At 38.6% G+C, this 27,875-nt stretch overlaps 1 protein-coding gene across 2 annotated transcripts in view; it reads right to left on the bottom strand.

Moving 5' to 3' along the window:
* The window catches only part of Hr39 (Nuclear hormone receptor FTZ-F1 beta), an 89,520-nt gene that overhangs the window by 17,141 nt on the left and 44,504 nt on the right, over nucleotides 1–27,875 (bottom strand). The window contains exons 1-2 of one of the 2 annotated variants that reach the window (XM_089234237.1): nucleotides 21,635–21,899; nucleotides 16,865–18,135 (exon numbers count right to left, since the gene is read on the bottom strand). In XM_089234237.1, coding sequence (XP_089090363.1) covers nucleotides 16,865–17,347 — 483 coding nt within the window. In that variant the 5' untranslated portion in view covers nucleotides 17,348–18,135; nucleotides 21,635–21,899. Of the gene's footprint in view, nucleotides 1–16,864; nucleotides 18,136–21,634; nucleotides 21,900–27,875 lie in introns of those variants that run through there. The other variant, XM_089234236.1, reaches the window with a different exon arrangement.

Here is a 27,875-nt window from a genome sequence, read left to right as displayed (position 1 = left end):
TACATTCAGTTCAGTTCTTTTCATGAAATTCGATAAAATATGCTAATTCTCTTAATTTATTTCACCAGTGTAGCTGAGGTGTTTTTTTACTTTTCATCTTGATGAGCGAGCAACCTCTCCAATATGAGATTAAGTTTTTATCTTTTTCTAAGTTAATTGATGAAGGAACTTCCTAATAACATTGATTTCAAATGATAGCCAATGACTAAGTTTAATGTTTAATAAATATTTTTCACTTTGTTTTACAATATTGTTTTTTTTTTTTTTTTTTTTTATGACTAAAAATCATGGATTTTGTCCTCGCTGTTACAAAAAAAATAAATATTGTGTGTATAAATACATACTAATAATATTGTATAAATATATATTTGCTGTAAAAAAAAAAAAAAATGTATTGTTATTTCTGTTGTTTTTCTCTCTTCGAATAATGAAATCACCTTATTTCTTACACATACGCTGAACGAAACTAGTTTTAAAAATTTGACTTTTCTGCTGTTTGGATGGTTTTTCATGATTTTTTTCGAAATAGCACAGAAAAAAATCAATTTGTTACATATATTTAGCAAATCAAAATTTTTTATGTCTGATGGGTAATGGGTTGGTAATTTATAATTTAACATCTTAGTTTAAAGTATTGTTAAATTTGTTTGCCTGTGAACCGTGCAAAAATGCTTCCCGTAACAGAGTGCATAGAAATGTTTAACTGAGAGAAAGATGTCTCAAATATTCTAAATACAGTATGCAACTACTTTAGTATGCAACTGTAGTACTTTTGTTCTCAAAAATTATATACAAAATGTGATAGGTAACCCAGAGACTCCTCTAAACCTCTGAAAAATGTCCACTCCATGAGGAAATTAAAAAACACGTCCCTCCCCCCACAGTTTGAATTTTGGTCGAGTAAAATCTTCAAAATAATCTCATAAAAGTGGACACTGGATTTTCTCAGCGGTATATTATATCATCAGGATGATTTTGTTTTTAATTCAAAATTTTTTTGGTGAAATTGAGCAGTAATTGAATGTTGGTATGAATCTTGCGGTTATGCCTCTCACATTAATGATCCAGAGTGGAATGGGGGGGGGGGGGGTAGAGCCTATGGAAACAAAAATAACATAGAAAAATAATGGTTCTGCCCCTTAAAATGCAGAATGTATTGTCAAATAATGACCTTTACTCATACTAAAATGTCCCTTATGACACATCTTCTTGGATCTGTGCCCCCCCCTCTCCCGGCAGTGATTTTGATGATCTGTACTACCTAACATTCTTATTCAACTGAAAAAATAACATGATGGAGAATGTGGTAAAGGGTGTAAATGGAATAGATAACTTATTAAATTTAATTCAAAACTTCAAAACCTCTTAAAAAAGAAAAATTTACTTTGGGTCATAGTTTTCATTCTAATGCGTTGCTTGAGTTTTTAGAAGACATAGCAGAGTGGACAAACTAGCCTAAATTATTATTTTCCATTATGAATTTAAATGATTGATGAAAACTTTTATTATATTTTGAAGCATATCTTCATGTACTACCATTAATGCTTGATGCTGGTATAGATGAAAAAATTATAATGATGTAACAGAGTGGATATCTGACAGAGAAAAATCTGGTACTAAGCACATAAAATGAATATTAAGTCATTTTGCAAAAGTCAAATCCAAAAAAGTTGATCAAGCATTAAAAGCGAACCTTTCAATGAAAAAGTGTTATCAGATTTAAATCTGGATCAGAAATATATTTCCCAAAATGACCGTAGCAGAGTGAACATTTTTTAAAATGGGAAAATTTTTGGGACACGAAGAAAAAAAAAACCAAAAAAATCTGGTTTAAAACAAAAATAACTTGATTTTCTGGTTTTTTTTACCAACCCTGTCTATGGCACAAATATAAAACATGATTCCAAGTTTTTTGAAAAAAAAGTTCCAGATTTGCACCAAGTCTCTGTTAGACACATTTTTTCAAGTTTTGACAGCCATATTTTGAGGTTTTGCTACAAACAATGGGTTTTTTTTTTTAAATTAGACACCATCTGAAACAAATTAAGAAATGCCATATGACAGAGAATTAAATGAAGAACTAGAAAAAAAATCAAAATTACCATAAGAGTGCTCTGGAAAACAGTTTGTACACTTTTTTTTGAAATGATCCATATAGCTGTTATTTTAATCATTTCGGCATACTTATGTTGTCTTATGTCTATTATTCTCTAGAAGAGCTACAATAATAAAAACTTTCACACAAATCTTAAGGATTTAATTTTCGAATTAATATCTAAAAAATATGTTTAGGAATATAAAAAAACCAAATTAATAATTAACTTATTACACAACTGCATTTTGTTTGATTTTTCTGCAAGCAAAAGTGATTGTGCAAAACAATAAAATTCAACATCGCCATTCTCAAAGGAGACAGAACTGTTCTCAATGGGCACTCTGATTATAATTATTCACAATAGTAATTAATTCTTGCTTTAAAGATTAAGATGTTTTTTGTTGCATGAGTAAAAAAAATTGGCGATTTTCTGAGTCTTATTGTGTGAAATGTATTATAATCTGCCAAACTGACAATCAGTACAGTTGCCAAAGCATTTTTTTTAAATCAAAAAAAGCACTCATTAACTTCACTCCTGAAAAATGAAGAGAAAATCATTGTTGAAGCTGTATGCAAAAGAAAATCGGTGATACTAAAACCTACCCACTATGCTTCAGATATTTTTGATCCGACATTTTAGTGGCATACTGTCTACACTATGGTGGCATTTAAGCAAAGCTTAGCATGAATCAGAATTCATTCACCACTTGGAACCTACAGTAGAGATGCCATGAGAAAAGATTCATTCAGAACTGACAGAGCATCAAGAAAAATTAAGACTTTTTTTGGAAAACTGTATGCTATGTCAGCAGAAAATATCTATACTGTTATGTGGTAGAAAGGAACGTGCATTGAAATAAATTAGACAAAAGTTAGCTTCTAAAATTGCTGCCACAGCAAGAGGTTTCGGTACCTTATATACACACCAGAATTATGTCAATAGAAAGAAGTGGAAAATTAAGTTTGTAACTTCCAATATTTAGAATAAATATTGTAGTCTAAAAATAGAATCCTACTACAATAAGATGGAAGTGAGCATGAATTATATACACATGTTCCTCAACTGAAGGATGTATCTAGACAAGATACTTATTGAGCTACTGAAAGAGGTAAACGGGCAAAGAACAGATAAAGAGGAAAAATAAGTAGTAAATCCTATGATGCATTGGTAGTTGATTGTAAATAATGGTTGGCATTATCTTAATTAGATCTGAAATTGTGACGAGTGTTGAAAATAAAAATGCTTCATAAATAATATCAAATCAAATATGATTATCAGTATCACGGAAATTAAAATCTTAGGGATTGTTCAGGTATTATGTCATCATCGATGGGGGAGGGGGTTTCCGATTCATAGGCGGAGATAGACTTGGAAGTTTGGGGGGGGGGGCACAATGATGATGATCTCAATTCACATATACATTAGATCAGTAGTAACATTCCCCCTATTGAAGGTGCCCTACAGAACCACTTTAGTGATCTCTAAATGTTTCGCGTATCTAAGTGATCTGGAAATGTGCCACGCATCACTCAAGTGATCCATAATTATATGCCGCTTATCACTTAAATAATCTGAGAATGTGCCACAGGTAATTTAAGTGATGTAGAACTGCACTAGAGGCAACTTAAGTGCTCTAAAACTACATCACATGTCACTTAAAGGATCTCTAAATGTGTCACGGATCACTAAAGTGTTCTGTAACTGTGTCCCGGGTCATTTGAGTGATCTGAAAATGTGCCACAGGCTGCTTCTGTACCACGGGACACTTAAGTGATCTGTAAATGTGCAACTTAGTTCATTTTTGCAAAATTAGGTTTGAGGAGGGCAGGCCATATTTGGTCCATGGGCCTTTATGCGATTTATCATTATATGGCTTAGAGGGTGGGTCGCAATGAATTTATTAAATATAAATTTTTTGAGTTCATAGCTTTCAAATAACATTGAAATTAACAGAAATTGATTATAACATAAAGGTATTGCCTTCCAAAATTTCAAATTAAAAAAAATATTTTTTTTTTGCATTAAAAAAAATAAATTTTTGATCGTGGGTGGAGTACGAGCCCCCACCATGCCTCCCCCCACATACGTCTTTGATCCCACCAATATGCGTTAGGATTCAGAGGGGCAGAGCTGATGAAATTTTGCTGGCTTTTGTTGACGGGGGGGGGGGGGTCCAAAAATGGTTAAAAATTCACTTACGTCATACTTGAACGGCCCCGTCCCAGCTTTTTAAAATTGATTTAAGTAATAAATTGCATAATTAAAACTCAATATTGATCATTTAAAATTGCCAATAATTTTATTTTCAATTAAAAACACCACTTCTGTTTATAATTGTGATGAATTTTATGGAAATCAATATTCAGAGTATTCGGCCAAAACATTAGACGATTATTTGGTGAAATGACTATTTGTCTCATCCCTACTGAGGACGATGCAATTTTTTTATGAACCCTACATAGACGAACAGATATAGTTGATGAATATTTTGAAACTGAGGATATTCACAGCATGGATTAACTATCAAATCTTCAGGTGGTGGGACTTAATCCTTCAGACCTAAATCCTGTTGAACATGTATGGAACACTCTTGGGATGGCACAAATGCAGCTCGCCATCCCCCCACCCCCTCTAGATCCATCCAAGAGCTGAAAACTGCAGGTGTGGGGGATGACTGTTACAGGGACTCATTAACTTCCTTATTTCCAATGTGATATAACTGTCAGAACTGCACGACTATTAAAGGCATCATATCCCGATTCAAGAATCGTATCGTGTTCGAAACCTTCATTACAATGAAGGTTTTGAACATTCCTGCACTATCATTGCAGTTATTTGTGCATGACAGAAACGCTATGCAAGGACCAGGGTCCGATACTCGCAGGCAGTATATTTTTTTTAGGAATGACCCATATGCGTTTCAGAATTAGAAAGTTCCTTCTTCAATTAGCTTAAAAAAAGATAAAAACTTAATCTCGTATTAGAGAGGTTGCTCGCTTGTCAAGAGAAAAGTAAAAAAAAAACCTCAGTTATATGGGGTTATAATATATTTTCTGTCTTTTTCTATGCCACTGAAGAAGGAACTTCTCACAGTTCCAAAACATATCTAGCTGTTGTTTTAATCACATTTTCAATATGCTTACGCTGTTGTTCTTATGTCTATTATCTCATCCAAAAGGTAATCTTTCTTCCAGAGAGAGAGAGAGAGAGGATATTCTCAAATAATTCTCCTCAATGAAAATAACTTCAATAATGTTCTCCAAAAAATTATTACCAAGAATTTTTACATTAGCCTGACCCAGCTGATGAAATCTGGTATCCTCAGATGCAGCAATGAGCTGATCAAATCACAAATGGATGAGACACCTACAAACTCGACTGAGTTGCGCCAACACCCACATTAGCAGACCAAAGCTGGAGTTGATTAGATATTATATAGTGTAAAATAAAAAGATCTTTTTCAGTACCTCATCTACCTATAAATCATTTGTGTCCAATTTTGAAGCTTAGCTTCCGTCAATTTTAGTTTAGGGCTAGTTTTTCTCTTTTTTTACAGCACTCCTTAGGACTTTAAAAAACTTATCTTTAAATACCTGGAACAAATGAAACAATTTTACATGGAAACCTATGGGAAATCTCAATTCAGTTAATGAACATGATTTTGGAAAAAATCATAGTTGTCTCGGAAATATCTTCGTTAGCCAAAATATCACTGCATTTTCTATTTTAACTTCAAATTTTGTAAAGTACAGTTCACAGTTTTCTGTCTGTCTTTGGCCTCTGGGAAAGGTATGGGAGGGCATATATGTCTCTTGATAACAACACAACCCTTTCAGTTTGCTGGCCACAAACCAGAGTACTTTGTGGGCCCTCTTTGTACATGAAGGGTCTTAGATGACTTTACATGGCAGTTACTGTTTCCAACTTGTAGGGGCAGTCTAATACAGAGCTGGACAAATCACAAAAAATCTAGGTTCCAGAAAAAAAAATTTTCTTCGAAGAAAAGGTTCACAATGGTTTTTTTTTTTTTTCATTTTTAGGGCATAGTGACCCTCTTTCGTGTTGGCAGATATACTGCTATAAATTCTAAACATTTTGTGCTGTTCTCAGCCTGTAATTTAATAACTACACAAAGAAAATTTTAGGCGCCACTACCAATTTTTTAGTCACCATAGCGATTTGCATTTTAGCACCCGGGATTTCTCCAGTCCTGGTCTAATAGACCTACATTAAAGTTCAAAATTGCTACATTGTTCTGCCAGAGAAACCCTGATGCTGTAAGATTGTTCAGTTTTTACAAACCAAATGGAACCCACTTTGCAGGCTGCATTGGCTGGATAAGCATTTGTGCCCCCCACCCCTTAAGGCCACAACTAGGAGAGGGCGGGAGAGGGGTGTCTGGTGCCTTCGAAGCATAGGCGGAAATAGACTTGAAACTCTTGGGGGCATGATAATTATGTCAGTTCATATATACGCATATACATTAGATCAGCCACTCCGCCTTTGACACTGGGGAGCACCCAATCCTGCTTCCCCCATATCTCCACCCATGCTCAGAAGCTGGATCGAGAAGGGCGGTGAATCTGTTTTTCCGTTCAAAATCAAGGGCAGGGTGCCAAAATGGACACTGGCTCCGGACGAGAGAGTAAATTTTCGTTTTTATTTGCGGTTTTTATTTGTTTCCCGCCTAATCAAGGAACGAAATTTGGAACAAATTACATGGCTTATACACGAGTATAAGCAGGGCCATAACTAGGATTTTTGCCGCCAGGGGAAAACATTATTTGCCCCTGAATGGTGTTCTTCATTTCCCCCCCCCCAAACTGCCGCCCCCCCCAAATTTTGCCATCCGGGACAATTGCCCCCCCCCCCAGTTATGGCCCTGGTATAAGAATATAAATAACAGCAAACTAAAACCAATGATAATTAATTACATTTTACAAAGTCTTCACAGTCTTAGTGGCAGAAGCGCAGACGTGAAGAAAATATTGGAGGGGCTGAAAGTTGCTGGTCTTCCTGGATATACAAGACTCAAACGCGTACACAGGAGGAGGAAGGTGCATTGCATTGTTTTCAGAAAGCATTGGGGGGGGGTGATCAGCCCCTAGTTTCCAGCACCTATGCTCAGTAGGTGAATGGTATTCACCACAAGGCCATAGAGAGCGGGGTGACTTGGGGGGGGGGGTCTGTTCCCTCCTCCCTGGAAATGTGAGAAAATGACCGAAAAAAGGGAAATAGATGGCCAAATCTATTGTTCTATCACCTCGGCCCCCCCCCCCCCGAACGAAATTTCTGGCTACGGGCTTGATTCAACAGGTTGTTTCGAAACCACGAATTCCCTGTTGGAATATCAAATGGACTTCACAGATTGATTGAATCCCACTACAAGAGTTCCCTTCTGTTATGCCCCCCCCCCATATTAAAATGCAAATGGTCGATTTTTTTCAAAATTTTAATTCTTTCCTTGCATGTGAAAGGGAAAAAATTAAAGCTACAGGATCTACAGAGGCCATGTATGGGGGCATAGAAACGCTGGAGAGGGGGAAAAGAAGAAAATAATTTATAGGTGCCGAGGAGAGAGGTCAAGGCCATTTCCATTCAAGCACCAGAGAAATTCTGAGGAGAGAAAAAGATACTCAGAAGGGGGAAACGACCCAAAACGTCCCAACAATTCTTCCCCACAGATGGCGCTACATCCAAAAGTGCTAGAGGACGGAGAATTGAAGGGGGTGGGAGGAGGGCAGGAAAAAAAGTTTCACGCCCAGGGGAACAAGGGGAATGACAAGCTTCCAGGTCATGGGAAAGAAAGGGAAGGGTTAAGCGTACTTTCGTCATTTCACTGGGGTAGGGGGGTGGGGGGGAAAGACACACATAGCATCACATGAAACCCGCTGAAAATTTAAGTGACCCACTTAAATTTAAAAAAAGGGAAGAAAAGGGTTAACACACATCCATCTGTGTTATGGACAAGAGAAAAAAATTATTGGGGACACTTTCCCACGGATGACGATATTCAAGAAACATTTAAGAATGGATGGAGTTCGGAAAAGGATATTCCCGCCCCCTACATTCGAGATCTCCAAAGAAAAAAAAAAAAAAAAATATATATATATATATATATAATGTCTAATAAACAGTTATTTGACCGTTGACCTGATTTCCCGGGGGATATTCAAACATGGGAACTACATGTTGATTGATGTACAAGTAATGATTCTGAGCTATACGTACTATTGTATACACTGCACATTCACCGAACTCATGATCTTCACTGTTACCAACTGCCCTAAATTCAAAAACCACTGGGAAAACGGGTTCAAACTTCAAAATAGTGAATCTTGAAGGATTAAAAAAAAATTGAAGGAAAAAAAAGACTTTACAAAGAATTGAATTCATGTGATTGCATTGGATGAGCGTCGGTTAGGCCAGTGCAGTTACGAGCAGTTGTCTATTGTGGTCCATAGAGAGCCAAACCATGGAACGGGGTTTTCAAATTTTTATCTATACCACACTGCCTCTTCCCCCGAATTTTTTTCCCCTTGAGGCCCTTCTCTAAGGATCCAATGTTATACCCGTAGCTTCTACTGTCCAGAAGTAGAACACAGCCCTAGAACATGGGGTTTCCAACGGGGATTCTGTGAGAGCTTTTTTAGGGTTCCACAGTATCCCGATGTGGAAAACTTTTCATTGTTGTTACAGCAGAAACATCTATATCAGATAATTATTCATGTTATTTCAGGTTAAGTGGAACGTTGGAATTCCCTGAGCTAGGATATGGAGAAAAACAGGAGATACAAAGAAAATTGGAAGAATTCATACTGTACAGCGAAGTCACGGAAGCGTTATCGAATAATCGGAAAAGGACAAGAAAATTTTAATTCACGTGTCTTTCACAGTACACATTTACTCAGTAAGGACCCGGTTTTTACTAATAAGAACCAGGTTCAAGACAAGGCCGGACCGAAGAACGAGAAAATGACCGATATATATGAAATAGCATGGTTCAGTTTATTGTATTACAACTTTAGTCCCCCCCCCCCTCCCGGAAAGAACTTTTTGACTACTGTCCCTTTCAGGGACCTAGAAGAGTTAGAATGGAACAAAGTCACTGAAATATGTAAATATACCGTATAGGCAGGTATTCATAGAAAATATCTGATGCTTCCTGACATAGAACAATTTGCCATTGTCAATAAATTCATTTCCATCCATGAGCGAAATAATTCGCTTTAACAATACGTAAAAACTCGTAACCTTATTGGATGTGCAGTTACATGGGACAGATCACAGGTAGCGAATTGAAAGGGAGGAAGGAGGTAAATTATGCTACAATTATTGGTCAGCTGTAGCCCGGGCCGAAGGCAAAAGAAAAAACTGCCTCGGGTGAAAACCTTTAGGGGCGGAAAATTTCTTGGAAAAGGGAGGAAAAATCGGGAGAAAAAAACTACTTTAAACACAATGTGTAAAAAACACTTGTTTATAGAACTGTGAAGTTTTACGGGGTTCCGGAAAAAGGTTTGTCTCCTCTAACAAAAATCCTAGTTACTGCCCTGCTTCTTCTGATTACTAGACAAATTTCGGCCACAGATAAGTGATACCGTAATCAAGCCTGTCCTTGAAAAAACAATTCTATGACAATCCTCATGCCTCTATAAAGGCTGCTTGCTATGCACGTGCAGGTAAACCTGAACGTTACGTAGAGACACAATCCGGTATACTTACACAGTATTTTTTGAGCCGAACGGATTGTTTTCTTCATTCGACGTACCTATACAGGTTAACCTGAATGGTGTGGATGCACTGAACCGTTCAGGTATGCGTTTACACTCTGGTCTACAGGTATACCTGCGCAGGCAAACCTGAACGTGCGCAGCAGGCTTTAATACGAAGATCAAGAACTGATCGTTACACTATGCCGTGATTATGTTTTATTCACGGGTCTACGGGCAGTGTTGAATCAAGACAAACCATCATCTTGTCCCAGGAATGTCTTTTTTGACCAGATAACGAGTGAAAAATAAAAGCAGAAGTAGCAGGACCGTCTTAACGCAATCCCGTTACACGGGTATTGAAAGGGAATCTCACGACAGAGCATCTTTTTACCCGGGGGGCCATGATGCTGTTAAAACGGCTCTGAGCAGTTGATATCACCTAATATTGCGCATTCATTCATTCGGGGGAATGAAGCAAAAAAAAAAAAAAAAAAAGGCATTTTTTGGAAAACTAGCATCGAACACATATCCTCTAGGTCCATCCCTTCCCCACACACAAAAAGTGGATTTAAAGCGTTTTTCTCACTGTTTTCTCGTCTTCACTTCGATGAACACATAACAAGAGTCCTGGAAGGGTGTTGTAACTCTCATCCCCAACTCACTAATAGGGCCGTTCAAGTTTACGCCATCAAATTTTTAGCCATTTTTTACCCCCCCCCCCCCCGTCAGCAAAATTTCGCCACCACTGCCCTCTACCTCCTAACACATATTGGTGGGAACTGAAACGTACGCGGGAGGAAGACATAGGGGATAGGGGGTTCGTGCACCCCCCTCCAGACGACAAAAAAAAAATTAATGTAAAAAACATTTTAAAAAAATCGAAATTTCGAAATAAAATACCTTTATATGTTATTATAATCGATTTCTGTTAATTTCAATGCTATTTGAAGGCTAAGAACACACAAAATTTCTCTCTAAGAAATTCATTGCGTCCCACCCTTTAAGCCATATATTTACCATATATGGCTTAAAGGGTGGGTCGCAATGAATTGCGACCACCCTTGACCTGCGGACCAAATGTGGCCCTGAAGGTTATCTGATGCGGCTTACCCCCTCAAACCCAATTTTGTAAAAATGTATTAAGCGGCACATTTTTACAGATAGCTTAAATAACCCGTGGCACAATTCTGGAGCATTTAAGTGGTCCGTGGAACATTTTCAGATCACTGAATAGGCCCGTGGAACATTCAAAGATCACTTAAGTAACCCGCGACACAGTTCCAGAACACAAACGATCCGTGGCACATTTAGAGAGCCCTTTAGTGACATGTGGCACAATTTTAGAGCACTTAAGCGCCCCTTCCCCCCAGTGTGGTTCTACATCACTCAAGTCACCCGTGGAATTTCCAGATTACTTAAGTGATCCGTGCCATAATTACGGACACCTTGAGTGATGCGTTGCACAGTTCCAGAGCACTCAAGCGGCCCGGAAACATTTCGAGATCGCTGAAGTGGCTCTGTAAGGGATTTATCATTAAAGAGAATGTTAGTTCAGGTGCCCACAAACTAGCGAAAGATTTTTCTCGTTTTTGGTGCACCGAGTTAAGATGTCATCAAGAATATTTCATATTTTCATAACGGGTGGTTGATGACGTAAGCATCATCCAACCCTCCCCCCCGTCATCAAAAGTCAGCAAATCGGACCCCCCCCCAATCGATGATGACGTAATACTTGAATGACCCCCATATCAGACAGGACGTTGTTGTCTTTAGATTGACTACAAGACATAATAGAGCTTGGTGACATATCTGCACTGTGGTATGAAGAGTAATAAGTATCATGTGCCCCATTCTGTACGTGCACTATGGTAATAGACTGACATCAATATATAGTCCGTTGGCGTACAAGTTTGCAGTCCTAGATGTATACGAGGTATAATAGAGGAATTTAGTGTCTCGTGATAGGTCACAATGAACCAATATGTCACTTACAGAAAAGAACTTGGCGAAGTTCAATATCATGGTTTTTTTTTTCTTTCTCGTTTAGCAATTTATCCATTTAATTGCAACCAAAATTTGAAATCTCCTGTGGTGCACTGGGTAGAGTATAGGACTCTCCACAACAAAGGTGGCAGATTGGAATCCCATTCAATTCGTAAAGTTTTTCTCTTCCCCTCCCCCCCTCCTCCCTTCCATCTTCGTTTTTTGATGATATTTATTTTTCTTCATCGTAATTCATTCTTAAACAGAAAAGTGTTTTCAAAACTTACAGAAGGTGGGCGATAATTTTTTTTTTTTAGAGTTTATCAGGTTTCATCAATGTTTGAGGGTACTGTATTTTCCTGCGTATAATCCGTGGCAGCGCATTATCCGCAGGATTTAAAAATTTATAAAAACTTACCTCGTATATTTCAATAATCAATAAATTGCTATGCTAATTATTGAAACTTATTTACGAAACAATAGCATTACTTACATACAGAACTAAATTTATAGTTCAATCAAAACCTTCAAAGTCAGACTCATCTGAATCGGAGTTACCGTAAATAAGCGCAACAGTTCATCTAATTCTAACTCGGAAGAGTCAATGGATTCATCAAGAGGATTTTCATTTTCAGCCTGAATCTAAAGGATGCAACTTCTTAGTCAAACCGCCAGGTATGGGAAAGACAAGTACTACAATTTTTGCAGGCGTCTTTTACGTATTCTTGACTATGAGCTTTCATTGAATCCATAACTAGGAGAGCCATCTTTTAGCTGTTGATAATATCATTTTCTGCAGATTATCTGCAGCGATAGATAATCCGCATTTTTTTTTTCTCTCAGACTATTTTTTCACAGTTGCTATGCACGGGGTCAGCGCTGACAGTTGTATGACTTTGAATTTAATAAAAACCGTAATTTACTGCAAATAATCTATAGCTGCATAAAGTTCGGAGGTATGAATTTCTCCACTTTGAAAAAACTTGCTCATCACATAATCCGCATATGTAAATATCATTCACAGCAATGAAATTTTGAGGAATGGAAGAAGTTTTTGATTATAGCCTATGTTTGTATATAGAGGGAAAATTTCAATTTTTAAACAGGAATTTTTCTTAATTTAGAAATCACACATTGATGATTATTTAAAAACATTTTTTTAAATACAATACTTCTCAAAACGGTCTCCTATTTTTGAGATGTGTAATATATATAATCAGTGCGATGTGAAACCCGATATGTTCAATTCAACTATAAGAGAGTTTCTTGAAAGTTATATGTGAGTATTGAATATTCATGTTATTATTCTTTTCCGTATGTATTTCTATTGTTCCACTCGTTTTTGTTTTTTGTATTTGTGTTTTTGTATTTTTCTTCTCTTGTCCATCTCTGTAATTGGGCAATCCTTGCCTGTTGAGGCGTGAATAAAAGAATAAATAAATTGCCAATGGCGATAGACCTGAGCTGTGATCGGTTTGAAAGTTATGTAGCGAATGTAGTCCTTGAAGAGCTACGAGTCTCAAATTGTGCCCGTACACTAGATCGTAGGTTTCCACCTGATGTTCCGCGGCATCAGAAAAGGTGAGATTACCAATATAGAGATGTATAAATATCTATATTGGCTTTTTTGGTTTCTGTGAAGCAGTCCTGTGACTATCAGGGATCTACACGAACCAAAACGTAAGAGATCCCTGCCCTTTAAGCTCGTGATTAATACTTGGGATATTTTGGGAGAACATACTGAATTGAAAACAAATGTAGGTTCGAATTCCCAACCATTGTGTCAAAACATCTTGCTGAGAATCCTTAATATCATGCAGGGGTGTTATGAGATGTGAAAAATTCTTATCTCATTTCCAAGGGTGCCGTGAGTATGAAAAGTTTGTAAATCTGCCTATAGTATATAGTCGGCTCCTCATTAAATACTTTTTTATTTTTCTAAGTGGCCCCACCAGTTTGAATTTCTTTATAAAGTGGCCCGAGCATTTTTTTTAAAAATAAATATTTTTAAATAATCACGTGATCAGCACGTATTCCCAAGAGATCGTTACGATCTGTCCAGGGAATTTGTTAGTGTTAGTAGACATCCATGCCCGACCCGGGATTAGAACCCAGACCTGCACAGTCAGAAGCTAGCTCCCTAACTACTGGACGGCCAGGCTGCCATGGGCGCAGACGTGCCAACTTTTGAAATCCAGAAACTATCCCGAAGGGTGGTAACCCCCCTTCCCCCAGCACTCATAGACCAGATCAAAAAAAAAATTCACGAAAAAAAAACTTCTTTCGATTTTTTTTTTTCCAATTAAGAAAAAGTTCCATTCCTTCCCCCTCCCCAAGGCAGGTGCTGCTTTGCCCCTTCTCGAGCAGAATATAATTCCATGTTAGTCTTTCCATGCAGAATAGAGAAATCACATCTACATACTGTTCATAAAACGTATTTCCTTTCGTGGATGCTATCAGTGATTGATAATCTTGGGTATATGAACTCTTAAAAGTTTGATATTTAGCTTTATATATAGCTAAAAGTTTTATATTTTCTTTCTGAAGACATATTTAATCGGAGAAAACAATTTAAAAAACTTCAAAATACGAAGCTGCTGACGAAAACACTTGTGTTCACCGCACGGCTGTTAATGGAATACAATAACGATTACACAGGAATTTCGGCAATCAAGGTCATGCCCCTGATAAATGACTGCCGATAAACGCTTTGCCGCCACACTAGAACATGACTCCCACTCTGTCCCCAAATGGGATATCACGTCTTTGCCAGTTGCTCACCAAGACTTTTTTTACGGCTGATCGATGGAAATGACCACGGCTGTCCTCTCTATGGGTGTTTTCCCTAACGACGACGGCAGTCATTGACGTCACGATAACGTGAAAGCTCGCGTAAAATCTAATTTTTTTGCCAAAATCCGGCAGGTCTGTGGCGGAGAGACTGGGGGATTGCCCCCCCCCCCACAGCTTCAAAGGTGGATCTAATGTATATATGTATGTATGAATTGACATCATCATCATCGTGCCCCCCAGCCTTCCAAGTCTACCTCCGCCTATAGGCCCGACGTTGAATATTGGTGGTAATTTGAACTGAAATCCTCAATTAAGAAAACAAAATTACATTTCAGACTTACATAAATTTAGCAAAACGGGACGAAGTAAAAAAAATCTTATATATAAATGTGAAAGTATGTATGTATGTATGTATGTATGCTCTTTATACAAATCTACAGTTTTAGGCTGATCGTCGCCAGATTTTGCGTATATACCAAACAGGACCGGGATTGAACCGTAGGCTACTTTAAAAGTTCGTCAGAGCTGGGTAAATGCCCGAAATGGGCGAAAAACTGTTTTTGCAACAATGGTTTTGGGGCCTCAACAATCACTTTCGGAACGTTTACTTTGGTTACCGTGGTTCCCAACAATGCGTTTCAGACGTGTATATATATGCCTTTACAATGGTTTGTCAAATCTTTAATTCTGCCATTATAACAGTTTATTCCTTTATAACGGTTTGTCACTCTTTTCCAATCCTCCCAGTAATTAAAAAAAAACCCGGGAAGCGCCAGATATTTTTGCTTGCATGTATACAGGATGTCCTGTAAGTGCTAATGTGGCCTTTATCTCATCAACCACCCATCGTTGAGGTATAGTTTCAATTTAAAAAGTGCTTAAAAGGAGTTTGAATAATATTCGCTGCAGAAGCTGGACATATGGCGTCACTAACAACAGAGAACAACAACTACGGCGATAAAACTGGGAATAAAAATGTTCAACGCCAGCTGATGAACTCAATGCTTGCCTCAAATCATCAGCACTCTACTTCACCAAACACCAACTCTGGCCATATCGCTACATTGCAATTTACTGCCATTAGTGAGATGATGGGTTGGAAGTGAAGGTGCTGTCTATCGGTGGTCGCCTCGAGTTTGTTAGGACATCAACACTCTGGCACGAAGCTAAAAAATTATCATTATCCACCAACATGCGAGTTCAACTGCAAAATGACTCAGCACTGCTATAATTTTCACATCAGTTGATCAAACTTGGCAACGGAAGAATTCCCGTAGACCCAAGCACTGGACTGATAACGTTCCCAAATGGATTTTGCCAGTTATTATATATATAAACTCAGTTCAAGAACTTGCAGACCACGTCTTCCCAAACATTCAACAAAATCACCGAAACCATGAGTGGCTTTGTGAGAGTGCGATTCTGGCACCGAAAAATGACAGTGTGAACAAGATCAACGGAAAAATCCTAAAAATTATTCCGGGAGACTCCACATCTTACAAATCGGTTGACACAGACACAGCGCAGACAGTTCTGTATCCTGCAGAATTTCTGAACTCTTTGGATATTCCGGGTGTGCCACCACACAACTTGACCCTCAAAGTCGGAGCACCTAAAATGATTTTAAGAAATTTGGAGATACCGATACTCTGCAATGGCAACAGACTCTGCGTGAAGAAATTGCACAATTACATCATTGAAGCAACGATTCTAACTGGATGTGCTGGAGGAGAAGACGTCTTCATTCCACGTACCCCAATTATCACTGAAGAAATGCCATTCACTTTAAAGCGATTACAGTTCCCGATTCGTTTAGCTTTTGCCGTGACAATCAACAAAGCGCAAGGCCAGTTGTTAGTAGTGGCAGGTATCAACCTACATGAGCCCTGTTTTTCACACGGACAGCTTTTCGTCATCTGTTCGCGTGTTGGTAATCCCAAAAATTTGTACATGTACACACCAGATGGACAAACAAAAATATTGTGTATCCACAAGCGATTGCCTGAAGTTTTTAATTAAAATATTTAAAAATTAAAGTAATTTTTTTTACTTAATGCAGAAATATTTGATTAAGAAATAATTAATAAGCTATATATATGTAAATTTTTTACAGGGCGGGCAACGTCGCCGGGTATCAGCTAGTATAAGATAAAGACTGAATACTCTTATTCTGAAAAAAAAACAAAAAAAACAGCCAGAATAAAACGTTCGTACTTCATCCAGTATTACTTCAAGAGTACTCAAATAAAAAGTGTAGCAGCGAATAGAAAACAATCTTACCTTAATGACGCAGCCAACATCCGAAGCTGCGATGTGGTTCTGCTCGTCGGTACACATAGGGCTGCCGGGAGGTCTGGGAACCACCGTGACTGTGGTTCCCCCGGTAAAGCCGCCACCGCCGACGACATCACGGTGGTGTTGCTGCTCACTGATCTGAGGAGGTGGAGGAGTATGCCTAGACTCCATGCCTTCGTCGTCAGACAGTTCGCCCTCCCAGGACATGGGTCGCTCCCGGTTGGGGTCTGGGTCCTCAGCGCACAGAACACCGTTAACGCCCATCCTCTGCTTCTTGGTCCGGAGGCTCAGCGGGCCGTTGGACACGACCTGCATGACCTCTGGATCGTCCTCGTCCTCCTGGTCGCCACCCCCCATCGCCTTCCTGTGGGGCGGTGGAGGAGGAGGTGGCGGAGGAGGTCTTGGCGGAGGCGTCCGAGGGGCGCAATGGTCTTTGAAGACCATGGCGGTAACCTTGTCCATGGTCATCAATTTGGAGCTTGGTCCACTTCCCAGTATCCAAATAGGTTTCGATTATTCCTTTTCTTTTCGTTTCACAAAGATTGATTGAAAACAGGCACTAATACAAAACTCGGCAGAGGAAGCGCTTATTTATCTTTCGATTCACTCAGACACATAACTTTTGAAGATATATTCACACGGACATCACAAACGAGCACACGAATTGCATAGTTCCTTGCATGATATGTCGTCGTACCAGAGAAGTACACTACGAACACTTAAGTCAAAAAGCTACGCTGTCAAAGCCGGAAGTGAAAAAAAAAGACGAACTCCCAAAGATGGGTAAAGATATTGTAGACACACCTATAAAATCCGTTAAGAGAATATATATTTATATTTTCACTGTATATGTATAATAGGCCTATTTATATAATATGCTGTTCAATGATATGTATGCTTCGATTGTCAGGTATAAAGTGTAGAAAGAGCGGATGAGGGAAAACTTGAAATTTATAAGTCGGCTATATTTTTTTTTGCTGTGTTTCCTTCTCCGTCCTATTCAGGCTTTTAGGGCTGCTTTGATGCACCAGTGGACGTGTGGTCCGTACGAGTAGAGGAGAAGTTTATGGCGGTGGCCCGGACCACCACAATAGTTCCAATAGGGCCAGCGCAAATGCCAGAGATCTCGCACGCTGTTGCTGCTGTTACGGGCATCGGCAACTTGAATGATCTGCGAAAACGGAGACGAGCTTCTCGATGAAATCAGCGACGAGCTCCAGTTCATTATTTAGCGCAATGCTGTCCTTTGACAACACCTGAGACGGGAAAAGAAAAACATGAATTAAATTACTAGAATTTTGCACAACATACCGAAAGTAAGATCTAATCAAAAAATAAGACCTAGATGGATTTTTCAGGATATTCGTAATATGAGTCCTACTTAAAAAATAAGCCTAAGTCGAAATCGTTGACCGAACGGACGAGTTTTCTACGTTTGTTGCTACATACGTCGAATACACTGAATTATGAAGTGATAATATTGTTATTCAATATATGGATTTTATTATTTGGCTACTATATGTTTATCCTTCCACTATTCTTTTATTTGCCTGTCTTTTGACTTATCAAGGGCAGCCCACTGATATTATCATGTCAATAGTAAGATGTATATTTATACTTAAAATCAGTTATTATTAATTAATTATTTGTATATACCTAAGGGGTCATTCAGGTATTACGTCAGCATCGGAGGGGGGGGGGGGGTTCGGATTTGCTGACTTTTGATGACAAGGGGGAGGAGGTTTGAAGGTTGCTTACTTCATCAACCACCCCTTTTTGAAGATATGACATATTCTAAGCTGCTGACGGAACTTTGCTGACAGGCATAGGCGGAGATAAACTTGGAAGTCTGGGGGGGGGGGCAAGACCATTATTGCTGGGGGGGGGGCACGATGATGATGTCAATTCATATATGCATATATACATTAGATCAGTCGACTTCACCTTTGATAATGGGGGGGGGGGCAATGCCCTCCACGCCCCCCCCGTATCTCCGCCCATGCTGACGGGGGGGGGGGTCAGTGTTTTGCTGACTTTTGCTGACAAGGAGGGGGGGGGGTAAAAAATGGCTGAAAATTTGCTTACGTAATACTTGAATGGTCCCTAAAAGGGTGTCTTTAGAAGAGAGATGAACGCTTCCAGAGCAAGGATTCCCAGAAGAAAGACTACTAAACTACGCATGACTACTAAAGACTATTAATTAAACCTCGTCCATAAAAGTGATGCCAACAGCACGCGGTATTCCCCCTTCCAAGTACTGACTGCTTCTGATACTGTTTAACTTCGGTGATCAGACGAGAACCAGCGTCTTCAGCGTGTTATGGCCGCTGGCCATCGAAACAGTGCCGTCTTATGTGCCGAGTTTATGTGTTATGAACCTGACGTGAAGTTTGTTTCTGCGTACTGTTTGTTGTGTGTGGTGCCGCCACCGGCCATCAGTTTTTCCAACTATGAGTGAAGAAGAAAGACTGCTTGTCTCCAGACTCTTGATATTATAGCAGGTCTGAGCCTGGATTGCGCTTCTTCCAAAAATTGGAAATTGGTATTGGCACCTAAAATTTACTTTGTGTAGTTACTAAATTGCAGGCTAAGAGTAACACTAAATGTTTGGAATTTATAGTAGCGTATCTGCAACACGAAAGAGGGTCACTATGCACTAAAAAGTCAAAAGAAGCAATATTTTGGAATTTTTCTTCGGGTAAAAGTTTCTTGGCGCTGAAAATTTTTTTTGGCGCCTAGATTTTTTTGCGATTTGTCTAGCCCTGTATTATAGGCATGAATATGCCGTTGAAAACAGGGACGTCTTAGCGCACGGAGCCTACCGAGACACGTCACTTGGACCTTAAGTGCATAGGGGTCGTAACAATGAGATCTGATACTGTAGTAAGCATGGCTTTCAGAAACTTCTAGCTACGTAAAGGCGCTAGAACACATGTCTGAGAGCCCATGTTCAAATGGAGATTTTTGCATGGAAATCAATGACTGCTCTAGAAATTGAATGGAGAAAAATATGCGTGAAAAGTTTATCAAGTCTACCCTGCAAATGAACGAACCCCTGAACAAATGTTGATTCTTTTTTTTTTTTACATGAAAAAAGAGCATCACCTGAAAATGAGCCCTGACGCATATTTTTAACCACAAATTAACATAGCACTCGATCTAATTTTCGGGAAAACACTGTATATATGCGTTTTTTAGATATTAATATTCTGTTTGCTCAAACTTTTCTAAAACTTCCAAGAGTTTTTTTTACACATGAAAAATTGGCACGCATAGTAAACGAAAAACATCATTAACGAATCCTTTCTTATCAATTTTGGATATAAAAATACTTCCTTTTATACACATAAGCATGTACGTACATCAGATGCGAGCATAAGCTGTTTTCTTCTACATTCCTCCCCTGGATCGAACCAAATCCAGGGAATCCGAATTCGGAGCGATAACTACCAGGTGGATTCTAGTTTTATAGAAATCATTTTTTCCTTTTATATAAGATTCCTCATGCTTTCACAACAGTTTTATGATTCATACTCACTTAACGGAGATATCCACATTTCGACCATTATTAGAATTTCACGATGAAAGCCTCTCCCCCCCCCCCCCACGGTCAAAAGCCCGGGGTATGGCCATTGCAGAAAGCAGAGTGAAGTTATAGCGAGCGTCTATACTTCGAAACACATCCCGAGGGTCTGTGGCGTCTTAACAGGTAGGTAAACGGGCTCAAAATCAGGTAAAGGCACCTTTTGAAAATCACCGGTGTAATTGAATGGTTAATATAAATTTGAAATACACTTTTATAGTATTTTTGTGGAAAAGGTTCAATGATGTCTTTGACACGAAGTACTACACGGTGGCGTTGAATACAAGACTGAAGCCAGATACAAGCATGTATGTATGGCGAGTTTTATAAATTGAGCGAGGGTTCACGGAAATACAATTCGGAGTCCTCACAGGTCATGCACCTTTACTAGCAGTAATAGCCCTGTCTAATGGCAGCACTTCTCGAACATGAAACTTACTCTGACATCATAAATATTTTGGAGTCATGTATACACACGAGTACCGAAAGTACAAATAATAAACAGGGGGGGGGGGGGCGTATGTCTAACCTCCACCCTCCCGCCGATGCCATAACAATTTTTTTACTGAATGGGGGGATACCACTCCTACGTATCCACCAGGATACGCAAGATAAAAAAATTCCTTTCGCAAAAAAGCGAAAATGATGAGAAAAGCTTTAGCAAAATGCTACAATGCTAATGTAATGATTGTTGGTTGAATGTCTACTCGTTCCGTACCTCCTGTATGCATTTTTGCGAAAGTGGCTACCACTTCTTTCGCATTCTAAGATAAAATGCGACCGTAGCTTAAACCCTGGTATCCACCTATGTTTGAGCAGTAGTAGTTGCGGCCGTACTCGAATGTACAGTAATGTGCACGATAATAAATAATATGCGTTAAGTATCTAAAATATCACCGATATACTTTTGAGCAAAAATTTCTCTTTATTTGATATAGAATTCACGTGCAATGCATAATTTGCAAGTACAAGGAGCCCTAGTTATAAGGTAAAGCTTGATTGAAAGTGATTTATAGAAAAGATAAAAAAAAACGTAGTTTTACTAACAGACATGATATTACACATTCGAATTTTCAAAATATTTTACATTCGACTGATTTTTGGGAAACCGCAACGAGAAATTTCTGCTTTACTGCATTTGATAAACTAACAAAATGACGGGAAAAGGTTACCTTAGGTATGAGGGCTTTAAGAAACGATCCACACAACACAACTTCGAAGAATTTTCACAGATTACACAAAACAACCCACGCACATACGAGGAAGAACAGTGAATATAGATCCCATCAGAAAGAAGGAAAATAATAAAAATAATCCTTTCACAATTTTTTTACGTAATATCAAAAAAAAAGAACGAAGAGCAAGAGCCCAGTCTGTCAAAGAAACAAACTAAGGACACCAACCATCAGCGAGTGCCTGCCGACCGAAATGATGGGAGCTCTGTATAAAGAGCTCGGCATGCTTGCACAGGGGGCACGTGGAAAGAAAGAGAGAAGTGGGGAAAGATAATATTGAAAAAAAAAATTAAATAACAGAACAGTCAGAGAACAACCTACGCCCCGAAACGCCGAATACGTCACCCGTGACGCCACCTGCAACCGCGCTGTGACCTTGGCTCTCGACGCCGCTGACCTTGCAGATCGCGCCGCCGCCGCTGCGAAATATCCGTCCACAGACCGCGAACCATATAAAAGCTGGAGAGGAAAGAAACAACACAGCGCCGCCGCCTTTTAAACAACGAAAAAAAAAAAGAGGGGTGAAACACACACTCAACACAAACAGTTTTTAAAAGTCTGCTGATAAATGTGTTATCCATATCACACTTGCTCCAGAAGTCAAAAAAAAAAAAAAAAAAAAATATATATATATATATATATATATATATATATATATCATTGCCAATAACCTTACCAAAAAAGAAGAAAGTAATAGTTGATCCCGCTTATAACGTTCCCATTTAGAATGTTTCCCCGCTTAGCACGACTTATTTTCGTCGTCTGAACTACAACTAATTCTCGTTAAAATTTCCCGCTTACAACGTTTATCGTGACGGTTTTTTCAAAAACATTATAAGCGGGATCGATCTACTGTATAAGAAAACTGCCAGAGTGGGGAAAAAGTTGAACACATTATTAATTACGGTCCCTCTTTTTATTACATTTCTAATTACTACATCTCGCAATGAGAAAAAAAGAAAATCTAATGAATTGTGCATAACTTATGTCATGAGAATATATATATATATATATATGTCATATTCTGCTGGCATCTAAATACAGCATCAATATGAAGGCAGTAGGTGCTAGTCAGAAAGGTAACGAAACATTGTTGGACATAGTTTAACTAAATTTAGAAATGACCATATTCGTTTGGACGACGCATGTTTTACTTTCATAAACAGCTACCATTGATTGGTCTCTTGAGGGTACTCCAATCATGCAAGATACTTGCGCACGCAATAGGGAATTCTAGGGTTCAACGTAGGGCAACATTAATCTTTTTTCACAGGCAGAATTCAGAAATTCGAATTAGTTACCATTTTCTTTTATTTTCCATTTTTTTTTTCTTTCAGTTTACAAATATCAACTGAGAATTTCACGGAAAAACCTTGTAGATTATCTGGACTCACCCATTCCCATTACAACAACACTAAAAATAAAAGCAAAAAAAATAAATCATTGCCTTCCTCGAAAATGAGCGAGTAATTCTGAAAAAAAAAATTACGGCATAAGTGCTGATATGAATGAGATTTTTGTTTCATAAATTAAGTTTTAAAAAAAGTTACGGTAAGAAAAAAATTTTTACTTAAAAAAAAGGAAATTGTTTTTTTAATTAATCAAACTCATGTTCTCAACTGGGAACTTTGACCGTCAAAAAATACGGAAGAAAAAATAATCTTGCTATATAAATGGTCACGCAATCTATGAAATATACTCTCGGGTCCATTGCTTAAAAATTGAAACACACAACATTAATTTACCAGACATATCAACAACAGCGTCATGAACTCGAAAATGACGACATATGGGTTAGATCAGGGATTCCCAAACCTTTTTACCTTCGCATCACTCTTGCGGTACAAGATTAGGATTTAAAATGTTTCCCTGCACCCCAGGAAGTTCGACGGCACCATAAGTTACTGCGATACATTGTTTGGAAGAATCACGGGCCTGTCAATATAATTATTTAACCTCAAAATTCTCACAGCATGCATTTTTATGTAAAATGGCAAACACGGAGTAGATTGGCAGATATAAGCTGATATCGCTTCAATTAATCTAATTCAACGAAGCTAATTTTCCACTCTATCGTTTTCTTTCCTTTTTCTACTCTTTGCTGTTTTTTTATACCACTTCCTTATTTTACAATTTCTATGGTGTTGTGAACGACCACGCAGAACAGCGCCGGTTAACAACGGGAGTCGTAATGAAAAAAGTCGATGAGTTTTGTGTTTGATAAAGTGTCGAAGATAGGGGCAAAAATGATTGATCACACACAACACGGGCCAATTAACAATTTAAAAAAAAAACATGTATATATTTCTCTTTTTTTTTCTCTCCCCCCCCCCCCTCCCGTTCAAGCTCACAAGATTTCATGCAGGACTAAATATTAATGTGCTCTGCAATTTTTAAAAAGATAGACAGTTTCTCAAATAATTACACAACCGAATTGTTTAATTTTATGATTCAAGAATGCCCGTGAAGCATTGCACCTAGATATCAGCATTTCTTGTCACGGAAAGTATTGTAACTCATACAGACTGTTCGAATGGGGGGGGGGGGGGACGAAACATCGAGGATGTGAACAGTGAACGCTTCTGCATTGCCACAAACGTACTGTTTTACATAATGCCTGAGCTTATCATAGGCCAGGGCCGGTCTGAAACCTAGTGACGCCCGGTGCAAAAACAGTAGTCAACCCCTCCCCAGGCGCGAATCCAGAGTGATGTGTCAGAAGAGGCAATTTTTGCTAGTCATTACTGACCCGTAAAATACGGGACAGATACATTCTACCATATTATCAGACTCTTGATGTGTGATCGTTCCAATCCCCCCCCCCTTCTTGATTGGATACTAAGGGACGAAGAAGTCGGAAAAACACTTCTAGAATGGGATTACTGCTATTTAACTTGTAAACAAGCAAAAAACCCAACATGTTTGATTTAATTAAGAGATCTAAAAACATTAAAAAGCAAAACAAAACGTCACACATTTAGGCAGGCTATTCATCACAAAGGATGCATCTTCTTCACACTTATTTTAATTGAGTTTTATGGTAAACTTCGTGTAGTGCACGCATCACGTACGGGCTAAGCTGATAATAAAATGGCTAAATTAAAGTGATATTTCCGTACGATTTATTTCATGTTTATAAAACTCATGAATTTCATTTGAAATTATCCCTTTCAGACCCAGTACTGAGAAACAGAAGGGGCAGGCAAACACCAGCTAAAGCACCGGGCCCTGTAACTTGGGCAGTCCCGTAACTATTCTGAAGCAACTTGGAACTTGGGCGGTGCCAAGAGCCGAATGGGGGGGGGGGCGCTTGTAACTCCTTTTTATAACCATTTTAAGGAGACTCCAAGAAAAGACTGCCCCCTAGAACGTACGCTAAGGCCCTGGGGAAGGGCCGTCTTAAGAGCATCATGCCCCCCCCCCCCCGCAGGCCAAGTGGTTTTTCTGAGGTCCTACCTACTAAATTCTAGAAAATTTTAATTAAATCTCATTTTCGTGAGGCCCCTACTCTTGAGGCTTCCGGGCCGTTCCCGGGTGGGCCCACGCGTTAAGACGGCACTGCAAAGGGGTTGTTTTTTTTCTCTGTAATTTTTTTTTTTTAACCTCAGGGATCGACTTTAATTTCAACGATAACGCACAATTCTTGAAGTTTGGGCTGAACATCCCTGAGGTTAAAAAAATAATATCTAAAGTGAAAAGAAGCAACTCGCACGTTTGTTCATACAGGGTCTAAAAGGATTATGCATAATCGCCGGTAAAAATGATAAATGTTGCGAAATTTATCAAACTTACGATTGGTGATTATGCATTACCGATTCAACGCACATTTACCGTAACATACATTTAATTGTATAATTCATCAACTTCAAAAACCTCATTTCAAATATACGAAGATACATATCCGTAATTTCTCTTATTCGAAACGGATTTGCCGCTGCTCCTCCCCCCCCCCCGTTTTGGATATGTGAGGTACACTACTTTATTTCCATATTTCCACGGAAGTCCCAATTAACCTACCTATTCTGCTGCGCATAGTCCGTGGATTATACGTTTAAAAAAATTACGTTCGAATAAAAACGAAACGTCAGAAATGAATTTCTTATTGTGGATCGAAGTTGCATGAGAAGAGTCAACTTTGAAGTGGCTTTAGTGCGGATAAACCAATGCGTCTTATGTACGGCTTTATTTTTTCCCGAGAGAGGTTTCATTAGTTATAATTACGTTAAAAATTTACTAACAAAAACATATTTTTTAAATATTTATAGATTGGATAGATGCCAGTACAAAAATTGACATTTTCTCCACAAAACCGTGTTAAACACCCCCCTCCTCCTTGAGAGCGATTTTATATTGATAAATGATTAATTTCTCATGTGGGTTATATCAGCACCTCCTAGAGATAGATCTCTAAGAGGTGCTGGTTATATACCGCAGCGGACTACAACATGGTGCCTTTTTTTCCTCAAATTAGCGAAGTTTGATCTGCGGATTCTAAGCAGCAAAATTCGATAGGTTTTGCTTAATGCTTATTCAAGATTAAAGTCGAGGAAATGACTTTCTTTAAGATGATTAAAATTCTTATAAATCTTATGGAAAACTAATACAACAAAAATTAAAATCGTTCCTCATTAGTTTCTTGAAAGGAAGAAGATGTCTTTTTAGAGTCCCGTTGCGGCCACACCTTAATAAGGCCTCCTAAAGCCTAGACAGTATCTCTGTCTAGGAGTCTCATAGGAGGTTTTACCGTTACTCACCGGGTATCTGGAACAATATCCATGAAACTCCGAAAAGATGTTCAGTTGTGTATATGTACGGTTTGTTTAAATTTTCCACACACACACACACACACGTTGCACTCAGGGGCGGTTCGAGACAAAATCTCTACCCGACCTACTTTTGGGCCACCTGACCTCCCCAATTAAAAAAAACCTTTTGTTTCAATCGCTTCGTTTTGATGCGTTCAAAGGAACAGCGATATTTTATGTCATAACATATCATGTCGAATTTCTTTTGGCCTCTCCTAGAGCGGGCAGAAATCATTTTCCTATATTTTTTTGCGTTTCCACTTCGGATATAACGATCCCCCTAAAGCGAGCAGAAATAATTTTCTGTAATTTCTTTCACCCTTTTACGTCGGATTTGACACTCCTACTAGAGGAGGCAGAGAAATCATTTCCCCTAATTTTTTTTCGCCCTGTCTACCTCAGATTTGGCGTCCCTCCTACAGCGGGCACAAATAATTTCTCCAATTTTTTTTTTTTTTTGGCTTTTCACTTCGGATTTGACGCAGGGGTAAATGAAAAGAACTCGAAAGAGGGAGTGTGTATTTTTATCTGACCAAAATCACTATGTACTGTACATATATAGGTGCACTGCCCATCGATTAATTTCTTTTCGCAAAATAACCGTAATATTATATACATTCAAACTTTTTTTTTTTTTAATTCTCATCTCGGTTATTTTTCATGTATATTTTATAGTTATTTTTTTTTATAAATACATATCTTAAAGATATTTTTCTAGTAATGTATATTTAACGAGTTTCGGCGCCCCTTCACATTTGGAGCCAGGCGTAATTACCCCCGTTATAGGCGGATAACATTGTGTCTGCATATGACTCTTATTGGTCTCAATGTTATAAAAAAAAGCTTTCTGCTCTCTCACAAAATCACACTTTTGGACTTAGGTGTAAATGCTGCGTTATTCACCCACCATGGGTGGAGATACGGGGGAAAGGGCAACATAAGCAGCAATGCCCCCCCCCTCCCAGCCTCAAAGGCGGTGCGGCTTGATCTAATGTATATGAGTATATATGAACTTACATCATCATCATGCCCCCTCAGCAATCATCATCGTTCCCAACCAGACTTTCAAGTCTATCTCCGCCTATGCCTCCCCTTCCCAAGTATTGGAAATCTTTTTTGATAACCTCTGAGTGGAACTGCTAATGATATGCATGGCCCTCACATCCCGCAGCTGGGATCTTAACGGGGCCTAGCTATCACAAATACATGTTTTCGTGCTTTCACTTGCCAGTCTCTTCTGAACAATGAAATATTGAACATACAACATCTGAGACCAATATTTTAGGGGGCGATTCAAACTTAGCAGCAGACTAGATTTTAAATTCAGATGGCACACGTTTAAGTCTGTTGAAGGCCTTATAGTATCTCTTTGC

This window comes from Pholcus phalangioides, unplaced genomic scaffold (assembly GCF_987345545.1).
Source record: "Pholcus phalangioides strain wild (caught in Gottingen) unplaced genomic scaffold, Ppha-v1.0 ptg000008l_1, whole genome shotgun sequence".
In the NCBI taxonomy this organism is placed as follows: domain Eukaryota; kingdom Metazoa; phylum Arthropoda; class Arachnida; order Araneae; family Pholcidae; genus Pholcus; species Pholcus phalangioides.
Note: the sequence above shows the minus strand (reverse complement) of the source record. Positions and strands in the feature narration are given on the sequence as shown.